The 19,917-nt window shown below is 36.3% G+C and overlaps 1 protein-coding gene across 1 annotated transcript in view; it reads left to right on the forward strand.

Moving 5' to 3' along the window:
- The window catches only part of FREM2 (FRAS1 related extracellular matrix 2), a 1,424,491-nt gene that overhangs the window by 1,279,486 nt on the left and 125,088 nt on the right, over positions 1–19,917 (forward strand). Inside the window, exon 17 of the mRNA XM_044073334.1 lies at positions 1,971–2,163. Coding sequence (XP_043929269.1) covers positions 1,971–2,163 — 193 coding nt within the window. The remainder of the gene's footprint in view (positions 1–1,970; positions 2,164–19,917) is intronic.

Raw genomic sequence — 19,917 nt, forward strand, 5'->3', positions numbered from 1 at the left:
TTGGTCCTTCCAGTGCCCCTGCCACTAGTCAAATACATGTCATCTGTGGCAGTCAGGACTTAGTCCCTCCATACACAAGGTGGGAGTTAGTTGTTACTTACTTTAGTACAAAACAGCATCTTATATGACATTTATGTTATATGTCATAAAAGCTACACTGAAACACTATTGTATATAAGAAATTCCAAGAATCAAAAAGCTATATACATGGTCTAAGTTTCAGTATAAATGGGACAGATTTTCGAAATGAATATATGGTGAAATCTAACTTTAATATATTGGCTTTGTCTGGGTTGTCAGTAAGTCTGTAGATTTTTTTAATGATTTCTCACTGACCTCCTTCAAAAACCTGAGTATTCTGTCTCAGTTACAGAATTCTTTTCATTATAAAACACCTGTTGATTTCAAAAATGCCTGAATAAACATTGTAGATTCTTCACCCTAGGCAGTTATAGAAAATATCACTGCCTGTCACTAAAAATGTCTTTCTGTCTTCAGTTACAGAAACGGTTTGGTTATTACTGTCATCAGTATTGTTTAAATCTGTACATAGTAACTGTTATACATCAACAAACACAGCCTGCAAAAGTCCTAAAATTTAAGTGACAGATACTAAAGTACTTCCTTCTATGCCAACTACCAAAAAAAAGATTGCTTTTATTTCTGAAATCACCCCTGCAATTTAGTACTTCCTTCCACAGGATGTCCAGAACTACTGTAAGCTGTCCCTGTTCATCTCACAAATTATAATTATGATTTCATCTACTTCCTCCTGTAAATGTTTGGATGGAAGCTATTTCCAATTCATTTAAACTTTTCAGTCCTGTTATCAAAACATAACTAGTTCCTAACTTGTACTTTCTGTTACTTCTCCTCCTAATAGTAAACTGTCTCATTCACTATCCCTACTGGTTATCAAATGCAAAGAAAAGAAACATTTAAATAAAGGGAAGCATATCTTAAGGTATTACAGAAAGCCAAATCTTGTGTAGAAAAAAAAAAAACAGGCATAGCCAAAAAAATGTAGATATTTCAGGTAAATTCATAGAGTACAACAGTAGAGATATGTTTTAAATAAGATGTGCTTATACTGTACAAGGATTTACATGTTCAAAGATCAGTGTGCAGATGGGTACCGGTGTACGTAAGGAAGTTAAGGGTATCGTGAGTTCTGCTTTCTGCTTCTGTAAGAAATCTACCTGCTCTATTTTGTATCATTGGAGATGTCAGAGTTCTGTGTAAGATATACCAGTAAAAAGGTATATAATTTCACTCAAACCATTTTTTGTTAACACCAACAATGTTCTGCTCTTCATGAATGTGAGAGGTGGTTTAGCACTGCACTGAGAGGTAAATGGAAGATTCTGCCTTAAAAGATACTTCAACTGCCAGTCAATGGCACAAATTAAATATTAAGATGGACTCTAAGTTTCTTCTGTCATTGCAGCTGAATTAGGGTCATTTTTCAGTGAATCTTGATCTGGCCCATAAATTCCATTAAACAGACTCAAACCTGGTAACGTGTCACAGTGGGATAAGTCCACCACCCGCTATGCCCTGTTTTTTTTACTTAATATAACGATCTGCAAAGTTGCTGTACCTCAGTGCGAGTTATAATAATATTAGGTTGAAATTCATTCAATGCAACATGCTCACAGCCTCGTGTTTCACTGAGAAATGATCTGATTAACTAAATGAATATTGTCATTCCATGTATTTATTCTATTTTAAAATATTACCAAAAGTGCCTTGAGTAAACGTACAGTAACTATGTGTCAGCATCAATTTCAGGCCAGGATCAGTCACAAGATATATAATGTATCAGTCTACTGTAGGATTCGACTGCATTTGGTGTAGTCCTTAAAGTTGAAGTTTGCAGATGTGGCCTAAATCCAACTGTGTCCTGTGCTTCACACATCGCGTCTTCAGAAGCTGAAAAGAATGTCTTCTTTTTTCCCGTCTGTCTCCAGGTGCTGAATCTCGTGCAATCCTACGTGACACTACGAGTTCCCCTGTATATGTCCTACGTTTTCCATTCACCTGTGGGGCTTGGTGGCTGGCAACACTTTGATCTGAAATCTGAACTTAGGCTGACATTTGTGTACGATACTGCCATCTTATGGAAGGATGGAATTGGCAGCCCACCAGAGTCTGAGCTGCAGGGTAAGGGCTTGGAATTTGCATGTGCTCAGAGCAGAATTTATATTTCTTGATAATTTTCTATTTCTTTTGCATAAGTTACTGGAAAGATTGATAGTGTTAGATGTGATATAGTATTCTATGAGTGTGAGGTTATTGATGTTATGTCACAATAAAGGGTACGACTGAGCTTTGAAATTTGTTGAAATTGCATGCTCCATCTTTCTGGACTATGACTTTAGCTTTTGATTAATTCATTACTCACTGGCTTATGGTCTACAACTGGGCTCTGTTCCATACCTGGCATTACTTTAGATTGCATTTATTTATTTGTTTATTATACCCTGGTAACTAGGTAGTTGGGCTCATCGACAGACACTTTTTAGCCATAGCCTGGGCAAAATTTGGAGATATAAAACATACAGAGCAGGAACAGTTAAAAGCAATGTGCATACCTAAGAAGTCAGTGTACAACAGAGAAATAAGTTACTTACTACTGACTAAAAATGAAGTCTTCTAACATGAATTCCAGTATATATGGTTCCGGTTATATTAATATTGTACACAAAGGCATTTAAAAGTAAATGTCGTGATTAAAATATATTCAGGGAATACTTCAGTTAGCCATTGTATTTCAAGTAATTACAGTGCGAATCTTTGAGCACATACTTTTTCAACTCACTTTTGAATGTGCCTAGGGTAATTTTATGTCTAATGTCTGCTGTGAGAGGTTAGAGGAACACGTTTCACCAACTGTTGTTTTGAATCTAAGTCTTAAAAGGGAGAGTTTATTCTGTGCCTTCTCTTAGTAAGCAGCTCTGTGGCCTAATCTGTAGTGATTTTCTTAAGGAGAAGAGTGACTCAGTTTCAAGATTTTGAATATTTGAAAGACTGGTAAAAGTGCTACTCATTAATTGGCAGGTAACCAATTGAATTGCTCAAGAATTTGTCAGTGGTGAGTTCTTTGATCTGCTAGAAGTACTAATTTACAGATTTTATTGATTTCTGCTTGAATTGTTTGTGTGTTCTTCCTACACTGTAAGGTGATTATCAGCAATTCATATTCAGTTTTCAGGATAAGTTGTTGTTGTCTTTCGGCTTTTCCCAGTTAGGGGTCGCCACAGCGGAACTCCGGTCCGCTAATGATTGGCAGTAGATTTTCACAAACGCTGAGGTCCCAGCTTGACGTTCAACCTTAGTTGTTTAAAGGTTATATCAAGCTGAGAAAAAAAAAACAAAGGTGAGATTTTGTAGCACAGTTTCAATTTGCTAAACAGATTTTTAATGGTGATGTCAGTGTGACCGTTGAAGTTTAAGGAGCAGTCTGTTGTCAGGCCTGACTATATCTGTTCCAAGACAGCAGGTAAGGTATGAGCACTGAGATCTGTAATGTTAGTATTAAGAATTTTGTGTCATCTTTGTGGAGTTCCCAAAGATAATAATGCTCAACTTAAGTCGTTGATGACCAGTCTGCTGTTTTATCTCCAGGTGCTGAGGATTGTGAAACTGCCCTGTAATTTCGACTGTAGCAAATTTAGGTTCTTACCAGATCTGCAGAGGAGGGTTTCATTGCCATAGGTAATTATGTTGCATTCACTAACTGCATTCGGTGCTTCATGATGAAGGAGCTACTGCAGTCTAAGGCTTTAGTAACGCACCTCTTAAAATTTATGGTACAGCTTTGTCTAAGGCTTTAGTACCATGACTCTTAAAATTTATGGTACAGTAAGGTTAAACTCGTCTTACAGTATATTTTATTCTTAGTTTTTAATTATTCATTTATTTAACTATCTTTAATGAAGTTAACATGTTAACATCCAATAGTGTGTTGTACATTTGTGGTTTCTTAAACAGTTTTGTAATTTAAATGATTTCCTAATTGTATGTGCTTTATATGTGCTTTATTTACTAATATGCAACATTTTGCTATTTTGTTGAGGGTTTGTACTCCCTGGGTAGAATCTGAAATTGATCCATCTAGATCAGTGGTCTACCCCAATTAACAAATGAAAATAAATTGAATATCTTAAATAAATAAATAGATAAAATATGTAATAATCATGTAAACACTGTTTGGTCATGGAGTTCTTATGGAGTCTGTGACACTACAAAACACTGTATTATTTCACTGAGTAAGTTGTAGGCAGACAGTATATATGATCTGGCACTGTACCTGTACTTACGTGCTCTTTTACATGGCACATAGGATGTTTCTTTTCATGTTACTCTCTTGGTACCCACAGTGATGGTGACTACTGTCTCTGATAATACAGTGCACAAGATCATCTCTTTCAGGAATGCAACAGCTATTTTGCTTTAACATTTATTGTGAAAGAATGCTGCAAAATCCTCCATTTGTTTGTGCCAAGTAGGAGGGTCTCCCACTTGGCCTGGAATGTCAGATCATGCACTCAGTGATGGGCAGCACTCAGCATCCATGGAATGGCAATGTAAATGCTGCTCAGTTGGTGACACATATGCCATCATCCTGCCATGGGCAATTTTGTATGCTATATACAGCTCAGATGGTGGCGTGTATACCCACTGAAAGGTGATGCCATGCATGGGTAACAGGGAATGTAATCAGAATGTTATGGTGCTGTCTCTGATAATGTAATATTGCCACTATGTGGTATTTGTACCCTCAGAATGTTAGATGCACGCCAGTTGTCACAGTCCATTGCCTACATGGTGTCCCACAAACCCCAGATTTCTGTAATTGTATTGGCTAGGAGATGTTCCACCTACTACAGCCAGCACACATCAGGCTAGACTGCCTAAAAGACGTCCATACGTACAATCTCTTGTAGGGATGATGCTGTGTTGTATAGCACTAAATCCAGATGTTTTCTGCAAGACATGAGTGGAATGTCTTAAGTACATATGCACCATAGCTTTCCACTACAACCTGCAAGGTTTACCCCCCCAAAAAAAAAAACATTGAAAAATGTGACAAAATCTAACCACATAGAAAAATCACTAAAAAATCTGACAATATGGCAACACATTTTTCAATATTTTTCCAGGGGGGCAAGCCCCTCACCACCACTCCGAGGTCCCACAGCAGTGGGGAAAGGGCATAAACCCCTCCCTAGTATAAAATTAATTTTGTCAGTGTTTGTGTTTCAGTCTTTTTTGATGTCAGTCTTATTACTGTTAATGTTACGTTGTTTCAGTCATTTTAGATACACCTATATATATATATATATATATATATATATATATATATATATATATATATCTGTGTATGTGTAAAAACACACATATATACACACATAGTTATAGTCTTAAATTGTAAGCAGTGTGTGTGTGTATATATGTATACACACACACACACACACACACACACACACACACACACGTATATATACACACACACACACACACACACACACACACACACACACACACACATACATACATATATTTATATATGTGTGTGTGTAATATTTTGTCAAATATCTGTTTATGAACCATAAATTTGTAGGAAGGTAACTGCAGAAGGTAAGTAAAGTTGTTTGCTAAAAGGGTCAGTTTTGAGGGATGTTAATGCTTTTTGTGATATGTAGTAATTTGGTCATATATTTTATACCCAAAGCAGACTCCAAAGAACGTTTCCTCAGGTAGATTGCAAATGTTGGAGGTGTAATGAGGAAGAGAGAGGTAACTGGGAACACATTTTATGGAAGTGTAATGAGTTGGCAAACTTTAAAAAAATTCCCCCTGCAGACTACTCTATCAGAAATACTGGGTGAGTAAATTGGTGTAATGAAAGAAATGAGTTTTTGAGCTGTGATACAGAATCGGAATTCCCTAGACATAGTAAGGCCTTGCTGCGTTTAACCCTGGTGGCTGCCAAAAAAAAAAGCATTTACTAGAAGATGGAAATCAAAGTCTAAACCTACTGTACTAGAAGTAGCGAATATAGTAAGAGAGATAAAGAACCGGAAGTGAGAGCTTTAGTTAAGAACAGGGAGTAAATCACATGGAAACAATGGGAATTGTGGAACAATACATGCAGAATAATATTTTGGAGGAAGAATAATGTTTAAGGGAAGGCAGTAATTGAATGAGATTTATAATGTTTGACTGACAATGACTGTCTAGATTGAAGATTATATGTGATGTATATTTGCAACTGAAAATATGTCAATATGGTTTATTTTCATTTATATAAATGTATGATTGCCTATGTCATATGCAATAATTCAAAAAGGATGTTTCTTGTGAGTCTAAGAGTAGGAGTGGTGATAGTGTTACAGACTTGTGCCTGTTTTGTTTATATATTCTTCCTTTGTTGTGATTTATTTTAAAATGATAATATTTTGGTACTTTTTCTTCCTGCTGTACAATATGACCATAGCACTGTTAACAGGAAATGGAACCTAGTTTGATTAACTAGATGTTCTTTAGTTGACATGCAAGTAAAATCCATAAAAAAGTCAAATGGCTGAAAAGCAACTATTAACCAAAATGAAAACACTTCAGCAATAATTTTTATTAGAGTTTCAAATCAAGCATAAACAATAATAAATTCTCACTAACAATGAAAAGTTAGGTTAATATCAAACAAAGTAGAATATGAATTGAATCTTTCCTGCTAAAAGGAGAATAAAAAAACATATATTAGCTAACAAAACAACTTTTTACAAAGGTTGTCTATACATGTTCCAATTAAATATAAATATATATTCCAGATGATGCCATAGTTCAGTCATTATTTGTTTCGAAGTTCTATTAGTCCTTTCCACAAATTATCTGAGGAAGTGATTCTTGTGGTACTTGTCTTTATTGTGATGATCTCCAAATGGCTGATTTCTGAAGCAATGTTTTTGAATTCATTAAAAGAGGGGAACAATGCCACATTTCCAGTTCCTTGTTATTACTTTCCTTGCAATTGACAATATGCTCCATAAAATTGGATATCTCACCTTTGCAACACAAACAGGTATTGGAGCATTAAAAAGAATCAAAGATTTGGTCAATATAAATTTGTCAGTGAATAAAACCTGTCAAAAATTATTAATTTTTCCCACAATTAATTGTAACACATTCAAAAAGTACATGTTCCCAATCAGCTTTCTCATCTGGTTTACATCTCCAACAAGTGGTTCTAGATTTAGATCTGATTTCTGTTTTAATTGGTGTATAAAATGATCTATGCATATATTTCCATGTGAACAATTTCCATTTAACTGAAGATGCAGTTAATTTAGATGATTTTAACATTAATTATTTATCTTCTTCACTTGGGAATTCTTTGTTTATATTATTATAATAGTTCTAGTATGATTTTTTAATATATTGTACTTCTATTCTTATTATTTTATATGTTTTAGATAATATGTTATTGGTCTCTAGTTTGTGTTGCATGAAGATCAATAAAATTTCATTTAACTTTGGGATGGATTTCTTAACTGTAGGTTGCATAATCTCTATCCTATTTTCAAGATATTGTATACAATTTTGAGCATGTAACCAAAATTCTGTCCCCATATTAAATGCATCTAGTACATATAGGGCTGATAAAGTTTTTTTTTTTTTGTGCATCAGTTGAGACCAATATGTTAAGTTGTTTTCTTTAAAACCTTTCATCACCATCTCATTGGAAGATGTGATAATGTTTTGTGTGTAGGCTATTGGAAAAATGAGAAACAACTATGCTTTATATGAAGGATTCTTGAATAAAAAGGTTCTAATTGTTTTTATTGTTATATTAATTATGTCTGAGTTAATTTTAAGATTGGAGTTATTTATGAGGTCTTCTTTTAGTAACAAATACATGGAATTGTGGGGAGATATAAATTTATATATGTGTGTGTGTAATATTTTGTCAAATATCTGTTTATGAACCATAAATTTGTAGGAAGGTAACTGCAGAAGGTAAGTAAAGTTGTTTGCTAAAAGGGTCAGTTTTGAGGGATGTTAATGCTTTTTGTGATATGTAGTAATTTGGTCATATATTTTATACCCAAAGCAGACTCCAAAGAACGTTTCCTCAGGTAGATTGCAAATGTTGGAGGTGTAATGAGGAAGAGAGAGGTAACTGGGAACACATTTTATGGAAGTGTAATGAGTTGGCAAACTTTAAAAAAATTCCCCCTGCAGACTACTCTATCAGAAATACTGGGTGAGTAAATTGGTGTAATGAAAGAAATGAGTTTTTGAGCTGTGATACAGAATCGGAATTCCCTGGACATAGTAAGGCCTTGCTGCGTTTAACCCTGGTGGCTGCCAAAAAAAAAGCATTTACTAGAAGATGGAAATCAAAGTCTAAACCTACTGAACTAGAAGTAGCGAATATAGTAAGAGAGATAAAGAACCGGAAGTGAGAGCTTTAGAAAAGGACAGGGAGTAAATCACATGGAAAAAATGGGAATTGTGGAACAATACATGCAGAATAATATTTTGGAGGAAGAATAATGTTTAAGGGAAGGCAGTAATTGAATGAGATTTATAATGTTTGACTGACAATGACTGTCTAGAAGATTATATGTGATGTATATTTGCAACTGAAAATATGTCAATATGGTTTATTTTCATTTATATAAATGTATGATTGCCTATGTCATATTCAATAATTCAAAAAGGATGTTTTGTTGTGAGTCTAAGAGTAGGAGTGGTGATAGTGTTACAGACTTGTGCCTGTTTTGTTTATATATTCTTCCTTTGTTGTGCTTTATTTTAAAATGATAATATTTTGGTACTTTTTCTTCCTGCTGTACAATATGACCATAGCACTGTTAACAGGAAATGGAACCTAGTTTGATTAACTAGATGTTCTTTAGTTGACATGCAAGTAAAATCCATAAAAAAGTCAAATGGCTGAAAAGCAACTATTAACCAAAATGAAAACACTTCAGCAATAATTTTTATTAGAGTTTCAAATCAAGCATAAACAATAATAAATTCTCACTAACAATGAAAAGTTATGTTAATATCAAACAAAGTAGAATATGAATTGAATCTTTCCTGCTAAAAGGAGAATAAAAAAACATATATTAGCTAACAAAACAACTTTTTACAAAGGTTGTCTATACATGTTCCAATTAAATATAAATATATATTCCAGATGATGCCATAGTTCAGTCATTATTTGTTTCGAAGTTCTATTAGTCCTTTCCACAAATTATCTGAGGAAGTGATTCTTGTGGTACTTGTCTTTATTGTGATGATCTCCAAATGGCTGACTTCTGAAGCAATGTTTTTGAATTCATTAAAAGAGGGGAACAATGCCACATTTCCAGTTCCTTGTTATTACTTTCCTTGCAATTGACAATATGCTCCATAAAATTGGATATCTCACCTTTGCAACACAAACAGGTATTGGAGCATTAAAAAGAATCAAAGATTTGGTCAATATAAATTTGTCAGTGAATAAAGCCTGTAAAAAAATATTAATTTTTCCCACAATGTTTTAATTGTAACACATTCAAAAAGTATATGTTCCCAATCAGCTTTCTCATCTGGTTTACATCTCCAACAAGTGGTTCTAGATTTAGATCTAATTTCTGTTTTAATTGGTGTATAAAATGATCTATGCATATATTTCCATGTGAACAATTTCCATTTAAGTGAAGATGCAGTTAATTTAGATGATTTTAACATTAATTATTTATCTTCTTCACTTGGGAATTCTTTGTTTATATTATTATAATAGTTCTAGTATTATTTTTTAATATATTGTACTTCTATTCTTATTATTTTATATGTTTTAGATAATATGTTATTGGTCTCTAGTTTGTGTTGCATGAAGATCAATAAAAATTCATTTAACTTTGGGATGGATTTCTTAACTGTAGGTTGCATAATCTCTATCCTATTTTCAAGATATTGTATACAATTTTGAGCATGTAACCAAAATTCTCTCCCCATATTAAATGCATCTAGTACATATAGGGCTGATAATTTTTTTTTTTTTGTGCATCAGTTGAGACCAATATGTTAAGTTTTCTTTAAAACTTTTCATCACCATCTCATTGGAAGATGTGATAATGTTTTGTGTGTAGGCTATTGGAAAAATGAGAAACAACTATGCTTTATATGAATGATTCTTGAATAAAAAGGTTCTAATTGTTTTTATTGTTATATTAATTATGTCTGAGTTAATTTTAAGATTGGAGTTATTTATGAGGTCTTCTTTTAGTAACAAATACATGGAATTGTGGGGAGATATAAATTTATTAGGACATATCAAGAATGTAGTTTGGGTTACAAAATATCCAAAAATGGATTTCTATTTAGCAGTATAATAGGGATTTGACCATAAAATTATAGTTTTGGTGACAGAAGCAATGGAATATAATTCAAGGTCTGGCAAACTAATGCCCCCAATAAACATCTCTGAGATGTTTATTTGGTACTATTCTTGGTTTATTGGGAAACCACAAGAATTTATAGAGTTAAATTTCTTTATAAAGGTTTTGGGTGGAGATAATGACAACACGTCAGATGTTGCAGAACATTATTTTAACAATATCTTCTGCAAGAGGTCATATTTGCCTTCACCACACAGTGTGAATGCAAGCCAAATATCAATTTTCTTTACATTTACCAATTCCAAATCTGTAGAAACCCAGTGAAAAGGAAGAAGGTGGAAATTAAAAACTCACCTTCTCCAAATCCTACAAACTAAAAGTGAAAACCAAGCATCTGTGATGCAGCCAGTTTCAATATACTAAAACATTGCCTACAGGAACCAGGCGATCTTTCTGCAGTGGCGTTCTGAAACTAACTAACATAGTTCATGACAATTTGTTTTCCTAAACCATGAATGAAAGTCCACTGACACATTTCATGAATACACCTGAAGAAACGGCTTTTGCTTAAAAAAATGCCTAAACATACCAAATCCCGGCTTTTTCTGTATTTATAACCTATCTAATGCAGTCATTTCTAAGATCAACATAGGTTTCATTGGTTTAGGAAATACTTGTATTTGGCCTTAAAGTTGAACTTGGAAAACAGACTCCAATAAATTTGATGCATATGCATTATTGTCTACCCAGGAATCAATTTGACATTTAAATGAGCATAAACATTTTAGACTGATTTACATTCTGTGGAAACTTAACATCAAAGAATAGGAATTGCCTCACACATAAATCTGCTTCTTCTTATTTTAGAAAAAGCTAAAGAAAACTGCTTCCATCCCTCAGAGTTCTATCACTGTGGAATAATTTTATAGTCCTAAAGAGACTCTGAAGATGACATTAAGTAATGCCTTGTGTGTCAGACATATCTTTGGATTAATAAGGAATCCCATCACAGGCACTAAGAGCTACAACCGAAAGAGCTGTTTCCACGATCACGGAAAATGGAATTCAGAGACACGTTAGCCACAATGAGGAACAATTTCAGTATTGGCTAATTTCCATGTCCCTAGATCATGTGGTCTTATCACTACTGCTAATCAAAACTTTCCTGCTGTAATCCCTTCAGGCAACCCATGCATCACATAGCCAACAGACACTCCTCATTCATTCTTACACACTCACAAATGCACACATTCAGACACTTAAGACACACATGCATCCACGCACACACCAACACACACACACACACACACACACACACACACACACACACACACACACACACGCACACACATGCCCATTTCCCTGTCCCCTACTTTAACAAATGTCCCCAGTAAATCCTTTTATTTTTCTCTGCTTTTCGTCAGTCACGAATGACTACAGTCAATAATGCCATACATTAGAATTTCATTCTTTTATTGTTCCAAAACTGCATCGTGATACTAAACCTGTACCTCAGTTACATTTTTAAGTGACTCCAAGTAATATTTAACAATTTCTGCATGGTGACTTTGTTCAGACGTCTTCACCATAGATAGTTAGAGGGATCCCCCCCGCAAATGGATGCACTCCTGTCCTTCACCGCTGGCCCTGCTTTTGCCCCTGTTCTTTTCCTCATAAGTTGTGTACAGTTGCAGTCAATCAACAGTGCCAGACATTAAGAGTTTCATACTTCTTATAATTCAGAAAATGCATCAACATACAAGCCCTCTTGAGCTGATATAAAGGATTAAAGCTCTGGATTGTTAACAATCTGTTGTCAATGCTAAATGTTATGTGGGATTGAATCTTTTTCCCTTTTTAATTTTTAACTGTTTTATGTCACTTAAGGCAATATTTACAGCATATATCTGGTCTCTAGCATTAGTGCAGAGAACTAAAGTTCTGCTAGCAACATGTTTTGTGTCGCAAGGGTACAGGGTTCAAGGCTTTTCATAGACTCATAGGTTCATAGGAGATTACTAAATTAACGGTTCAAGAGCCTTTACAAGCATAGCCAGTTTTACCCAGATTTTACCCGATTATCTATCCCTAGGGGAAAGATAACAAGAGCCAGCAAGTAGGGTTTTGACAATTTTAACAGACTGCTTCTGTCCATAAGGGACATGGGCACCACCCCAGGAGTGAATTTGCAATTTCCCATCCATTGGTCCAGACTGCGCTTGACGATGGTTAGGGATGGGCTCTGCTTCACGTGAATAGAAAGCCTATTCCAGAGGAAGGGCAATCTCTGGTACACATATCTGTCACTCCAGCATGATCTATTCATGTCAGAGATCAGGTTTAGCTTTTTGGAGTGGGTAACCCTCGTGAGTTAGTTTTGTGAATAAGTAACATTTCCATAAGTTCTGAGTCAGAGATTACCTTGTAGGTCAGACACAGATCATCCCTCAGTAATTGGTAGGAAACTGAATACAGTGATAGGGCTTTTAATTTGTCCATATATGATGTGCTAGTTATACCCTGTATTTTTTTGTTGCGAAACCTCTGAGGATGCTCCAACTGTTACAGGTGCCTGGCAAAGTACAGGCCAAAGGATGCATTGCACTTGATTATTGGTCTGGTGAGGGCTCAGTACAGCAGTATTATGACATCCATAGATCTGGATGCCATGCCCTTACTTATAAGCTGAGCCACATAGAAGAATTTCCTCACCATCATGGATGCACGGTGGTCAAAGTTCAGATTACTATCCATGTGAGTAGCCAGATCTCTCACCACTGGGTCCACTCTTAGGAGGGTGCTACCAATGTTGTAATTTTCAGGAGTATTTGATTTCCAAAAGGATATTATTATGCACATCTTTATATTTAGTTTTAGGCCATGGCTCTGACACCAATCATTAGTCCACTTCAGACCTTTCTGTGGGATATCAACATTGTTTGGGGAGTCAATGATTGCCCCCAACTTGCAGTCATCAGCAAATTTGGTCAGCCAAAATCCATCTACATTTGCCTTTGACATCTGAAAAGTATATTCCTAACAGTAGGTGGCCCATCAACGAGCCCTGTGTTACTCCACTGTTGACTGGCCTCTTGTTAAATGTGGATTCCCCCACTCTAACAACATGTGTCCTATTTGTGAGCCATTTGGCCATCCATCTGGTGACGTACATGTTTATGCTCAATTCTGTGAGTTTACCTGTAATACCTGAGTGAAGTATTGTGTCCAGTGCCTTGACCAGGTCAAGGTAGGTGGTATGCATTGTCTTACCCTCATTCATGGCCTTGGCTACCTTGTCAAAGAAGTCCACCAGACTGTGCAGGCAGGACCTGCTCTTGATGAAGCTGAACTGGGTTGGGATCGAGAGTCTGGAGATGTTCTATGTCATTGTTAATCATGTGCATGATTATCCTTTCCATAGTCTTGCATGTGAGGCTACTCAGACTTACGGGGCAGGAGTTTCCTGGGTTAGTTGATGTCACCCCCTTGTGCAGAGGGATAACTGTTGCTGTCCTCCACTCTGCTGGGACAAAGCCTGCATGGAGACTGTGGGTAAATAGAGATCTGAGCAAGTCTGCTAGGTCATACTTCAAGCTATTTAATAGGCACCCTGGGATTCCATCAGACCCCATTGGTGCCATGTTTCTACCTTTAGAGAGTGCAGTGACAGCCTGTTCTTTTGTGATGAAAGGCAAAGGAATGGTAGGGAGTATTTTATGGAGAGTGACCAGAAGTGATGAGAGGATGAAATTTGAGCTGAATGTATTGGTCAGCAGGTTTGCTGTTTCCTCTTGCTGAGTATAAGTAGTGCCATCTACAGCCAACTCAGCATATTGTTGAGTGTTTCCCTTAAGATTTTGGACATAACTAAAAATGTTTTGTGGTTGTCCTTTGCTTGGAAGGCTATGTTAATTGCATATTTAGATTTTGAAGACTTGACTATTTCCCTGATTTTGCCTGTTGTGACTAATGAGGGATTTTTTTCTGTTGTGCTCCATCCCACTCACTTTTAGACAGGAGTTTCATCCTTCTGTTGTATAGTCTATTTATACCAGGGGTCCACCAGGGTGGCTTGTTTTTCTAGCTAGACCTGGGTTTAGTTTGGTCATGTGCTGCCATTTCTGTGCAGTTGTTTAAGTGGATGTACAGGGCATTCATGCATACTTATGTATAGGCCTCCATGTTTTTTGGGTTTGGAGGAGCTTTAAAATTACCTATGCTATCACTTAATTGGAGGAAATTTGCCTTGAAAAAAATTCTTTAGTGTTTTAGGGTTTGATGCGGGTACTACCATTCCAGTTATTTCAAAAGAGACTAATTAATGATCTGATCTTAACAATGAAGACATTACACTGGGTGGGTGCAGTGTTCACCCATGTTTGTGAGTACTATGTTAAGGATATGTGAGCCCCTAGTGGGTGTGCAGACTAGCTGTTCCAGAAAATTTGCATTGACAATGTCCAGGAATCTCTGACCTTGCGTGTTAGTGGTCGTATATGTTTCTTAATTTATGGAAGGGTGGTTAACATCAGCCAGAAGTGGTGTGTTGGGCTGATCATGGTTAGGGACCTGTAGTTAGCGGTGATATGGTGGGGGATTTTGTCTGTGGTCAGCTGAACATGGAGTAGCTCAAGTAAGTCATCCTGGTTGGCCAATTTAGAGGTGTGTTTGCTTTTCATGTAAATGAAAACCCCTCCACCTCCCTTCATTTTTTCCTTTTCAGAGGGTGGTCTGAATACATGATAGGCATTGTAACCTTGCACTGCTGGGGTCCACAGCCTTGAACCACATCTCCATAAGTGCACAGACGTCAGCATTCTCCAGGGAAAAGACAGCTTCCAGTAAGTGAAAAACCTTGTTAAGACTGCTAGCATTGAGCAACAGAACCTTCAGAATGGCTTTAGAAGAATTTGTTACTTTGATAGGTCTGTTGGGTTGGCACCGCCTAAAAAGGTACTACAGGTGTGGCTAATGCCTTCGGCAGTATTCTAAAGCCTAGCAGCATCAGATTCATACCATCTCTTGCAAAGCAGCATGGTCTGTTGATCATGTTGTCCCAGGCTAACAAATACTGGATCCCTTGGAATGACACCAATAGCTAAGCCAATTATTGAAGTCAATCATTTTCTGTTTGTATTGTGGCATAATTCTTGGTGAGAGCAGAATGCTGCTCAGTGCAATGCTCATACCCACCCGCGACATGTATTCAGAGAGGTCCATCATGTCTCTCTTCATATGGTCCAGTGAGGTATGCTTCAGATCATTCACACCCACATGGACTATGACTGAGTCATACCGGTACTTGTGGTTGAGTGACCTGAGTGCCTGCATGATCTGGTGAATCCTGACACAGGCAATTAACTGTAACCGTCTCTTTATCCAGCCTAGTTTGTGTCTCATGATGGAGTCTTTTACGACCAAGATGTTTGAATATACGGTGATTCACATTCACCTTAGGGGTTTGTTTGTGGATACACTGTGATATATATGTTTATGTCTAGTGGTTGGTGTTGACTTGGTTTTGTTTGCATGTGGTGTCTGAGGACAGCATACAGGAGGCCTCTGACGTTTTGGTAAGTTACTTGTGAGTACTTTCCCCATGTGTGGGTTTATTTGTCGAGACCTTATTTAGTGAGGGAAATTATGTGTGTGTGTGTGTGTGTGTGTGTGTGTGTGTGTGTGTGTGTGTGTGTGTGTGTGTGTGTGTGTGCGCTGACAACCTGTTTGTTATTTGATTTGTCAGTAGGTAAGAGTCGTGTCTCAATTTTCATAATGTAACTACATTTCTCATAGACTGTTTGTTTGTTTCAGGATTAAGTGGTTGTCAGGGAATGTGAGATAATTGCTACATTGGCTCAGAATGCCCATGTCCACCAGACTGGCCACAAAGATAGCAGGAAAGTGCCTATCCATGGTTTCAGTTTTTTGCTATGGGTTTAACCAGGGGAAGAGCAGGGAGGGCTAACTGGACTGGGATGACAGCGCACGGATGAAGAACAGGTGATACACTCAGTGTGAACCGCATCTATCCAACAAGGCAATGTTGCCCTGTGCACAACTCAGGTGCTCCTAGAGAAGCAGGGGGACTGGAGAAGGACTTGTTATGCCATTCATTTTTCAAGTGATTTAATGTGACATTTAAAAAGTAACTGTGATGTCCAGTGGTAGAACAGCGGACTGAAGGTCAGCCTTGTTAATGAGCTGCTTGTGTGCCAAGGGTACCGGATTTGAAGCTGTTTCCTGTTGTTCTATTACCTTTTTATGTGATTTAAGGTATTATTGAAAGAGCATCCCTGGGTTTAGTAGTAGCACAGAGGACAAAAGCTCTGCATAGTTAATGAGCTGTTGTGTGAGCCCAAGGAATAAGGCTCGAACTTTTTTATAATATTACTAATCTCTGGTGTCTAGTGTCTTTCCCATATGTCTTGTGTGCTGCAAAACTGTTGTTCTGTTAAACTTTTAATTGAGTTTAGCAATATTTATCCGCGTTTTATAGTATTCCACCCACAAATGCACTCTTGAAGTGAAAAGTCTTTTTCGCTGGATTTCGCATTCTTCAGACAGACGGTTTCAGAGAATTACACTTCCACCACACAAAAAAGAAAAAAGAAATGCTGTCCCAAGTAACAATTTTAACTGTTTTAAAATAAAATTCATCATGAAACGTGTCTGTGTGTGTGTGTGTGTGTGTGTGTGTGTGTGTGTGTGTGTGTGTGTGTGTGTGTGTGTGTGTGTGTGTGTGTGTGTGTGTGTATGGGTCTATTTTGTTTGTATGAAGTTTCCGTACTTTGAAACCCACTTGGTCGAACCCAGTTGTTCGAAGTACCAAAACTTAGAAAACAGAGTACAGAGATCACAATATAGCGTGGAATGGGAATGCAACCCGCCAGAAGGTGAACAGCCAATCAAAAGTCTCGGCCGTGGTGACGAAGTTTTTTAGTTCTGGCAGAAAGGATTCCAGTTCTTTGGTGAATGAATGTGAGGTGGTGAACAAACAGCAAGGCCCAACCAACAAGGAATTTCCTGCAAACATGGCAAATTTAACTTCAAATGGCGCAAGACCAAAGGTTTTTTTACCCAAAAGGGAGAACAGAATCACAAGGGGGAGGACTGCGAGAACGAGAGAGGCGATAACATCCGAGTCCTCCATCGACGAACAATGAAAAACAGGACTGATAATTTTGATCTAATCAATTTATCGGGCACTGTATTTTCGGAAGCCCAGATAAATGTATTGAAATATGGTTTTCATTTTGTTCCTACTAAAAGGGCTAATTATGATAAAACAGTAATAGACTTTAAGCAATTTACACAAAATTAAATTTGCAATAGTTATACAATAATGTTAAGCAAGTTTCTGTTAATTTTGTAAAACCATCTTGTTTTACCCTAAGTTTATGTCACACTATAAATGTGTTTGAAGAAATGTGTCTACAGGATTTTAAGAAATGTTTAAATAATAATCATAGAAAGTGGTTTGACAATTTATCAGCTGATGAACGTAAGGCCTTGAATGAACTAGAAGTTTTAATAATTTAAGATATATGAAGAGTGACAAAGGGGGGAACATGGTCATAATGAATGTCGACCAATATAATGTAAGTATGTTACAACTGTTAAACAATGAAGATGAATATGTTCAGGTCAATGCTCATAGCATACAACAAAGTTATAAATATATTTGTTCATTTTTATATGATGCCTTAATGAATCAAGAAATGGACTTGGACACATATAATTTTTGTTTAATTGAAAAACCTAAAGTAGGGATACTGTTTGGTATCCCGAAGATCCATAAAAAACATGTGAATCCCCCATTTAGACCTATAGTGTATTCTCCACAAGCTGTGACCGAGGGTATTTCACTGGTCATAGACGCTGTTTTAAATCCAATAATATAAAAAGTAAAGTATTATTTAAAGGATTCATGGGACTTTTTTGAGAAAATAAAAGGGTTTCACAGGGTTTGGATTTGATATTGATCGACATTTGATACTAGCGGTAGATGTTGTTTCCCTGTTTACTAGTATTCCACATGTAGAAGGAATAGAAGCAGTAAGAATGTTTTTGTGCATAATAACATCAACTTATTGTGCAATTTAATGGAGTTGGTTTTAAACAACATTTTTTTCTGTTTAATAGCATCTATTACAAACAGACAGAGGGGGTAGCCATGGGGTCTCCGGCAGCCCCGGTATATGCAAATATAGTAATGGCCTTTTGGGAGACTACTGTCTTAACACAATTATATAAAAAATACAATATACATTATTATTCCAGATTTGTGGATTACCTGTTTTTTATCCTAGAAGCAAGTCATACCGAGGTAGACAATTTTGTAGCTGATATTAATAGCATAATTGAAATTTGTTAAGGGTGGATGTGGTTTAAATATTAATTTCTTGGGTGTCACCCTGGTTTGGAATGATGGCAACAACTGGTTTGACAGTAGAATATACAGGAAAGATACATTTACCAATGGGTATCTACACTACCAAAGTAACCAACCACTTTTTATAAAGAAAAATATTCCTAAAGGACAATATGTAGACGTTATGGATGAATTTGACATATAACTGATATGTTTGCGGCAAGGGGTTATGAAATTAAGCACTTAAATATTCCATAAAATATGAGGTTTTAAAGAAAAGGAACTGTACCTATCCACCTATTTGAAGAATAAAGTGGTTTCCATCCAAGGGGAAGTAAGAATTGGAGCAATGTTTAGTATGGATATGACTGTTGATTGTCCCCTTATTAGGAACATAGTTAATAATAATTGGAAGATTTTGGAAGGTAATAAAGACCTTTTGAATGTAGTTGGGATGAAGCCCATATTTGTGTATCGTAACAACTACAATATTAAGAAATTGTTGGAGAGGGATGACACCGAGAATTTTCATAGCTTTCAAAATGCCACTAATAAAAAAGGTATGTACAAATGCGGACATTGTAACTCTTGTAGATTTATACTGGAAGGCCCCTACATAATGCTGGCCATTACACAACAGACCTTTAAGGTTCCAGGTTACTGTACTTATAAAACTAAAGGATTGATTTATATCAGTTTATGTAGTGGATGCGATGCGCTGCGTTTTATGTGGGGATGACTACTCATAGTTTAATGGAACGCATGAGGGAACATACCTATTATATTAAGGTCAAAAATGAAAAAAGGGCATTTCACAAGCATTCTGTTGAATGTACCAAATATAAGAAGTTTTTATTTTCTGTACTGGAAGTAGTAGAATGTGATTTGAGGGGTGGCGATTATAAAAATTACTTGGAACAGAGAAAGACATTATGGCAGGTGAGGTTAGAGGCTGACAGAAAGCCAGGGTTAAATGAAAGCATTAATATTAAATGTTTTTTAAAGAATAGGAAATTAAGGATCAGGAAGAATTGATTTTATAAGTTTGTACTTAACGTGTGTGTAGATTTACATATTGTATTTTACAATGTATTATTGTTTTCATTTTTATTATACTGATTTATTTAAAACATTTTTGTCAGAATTAAA

The sequence above is a fragment of the Protopterus annectens genome, chromosome 5.part1 (assembly GCF_019279795.1).
Source record: "Protopterus annectens isolate FY-2018-M chromosome 5.part1, PAN1.0, whole genome shotgun sequence".
Taxonomy (NCBI): domain Eukaryota; kingdom Metazoa; phylum Chordata; order Ceratodontiformes; family Protopteridae; genus Protopterus; species Protopterus annectens.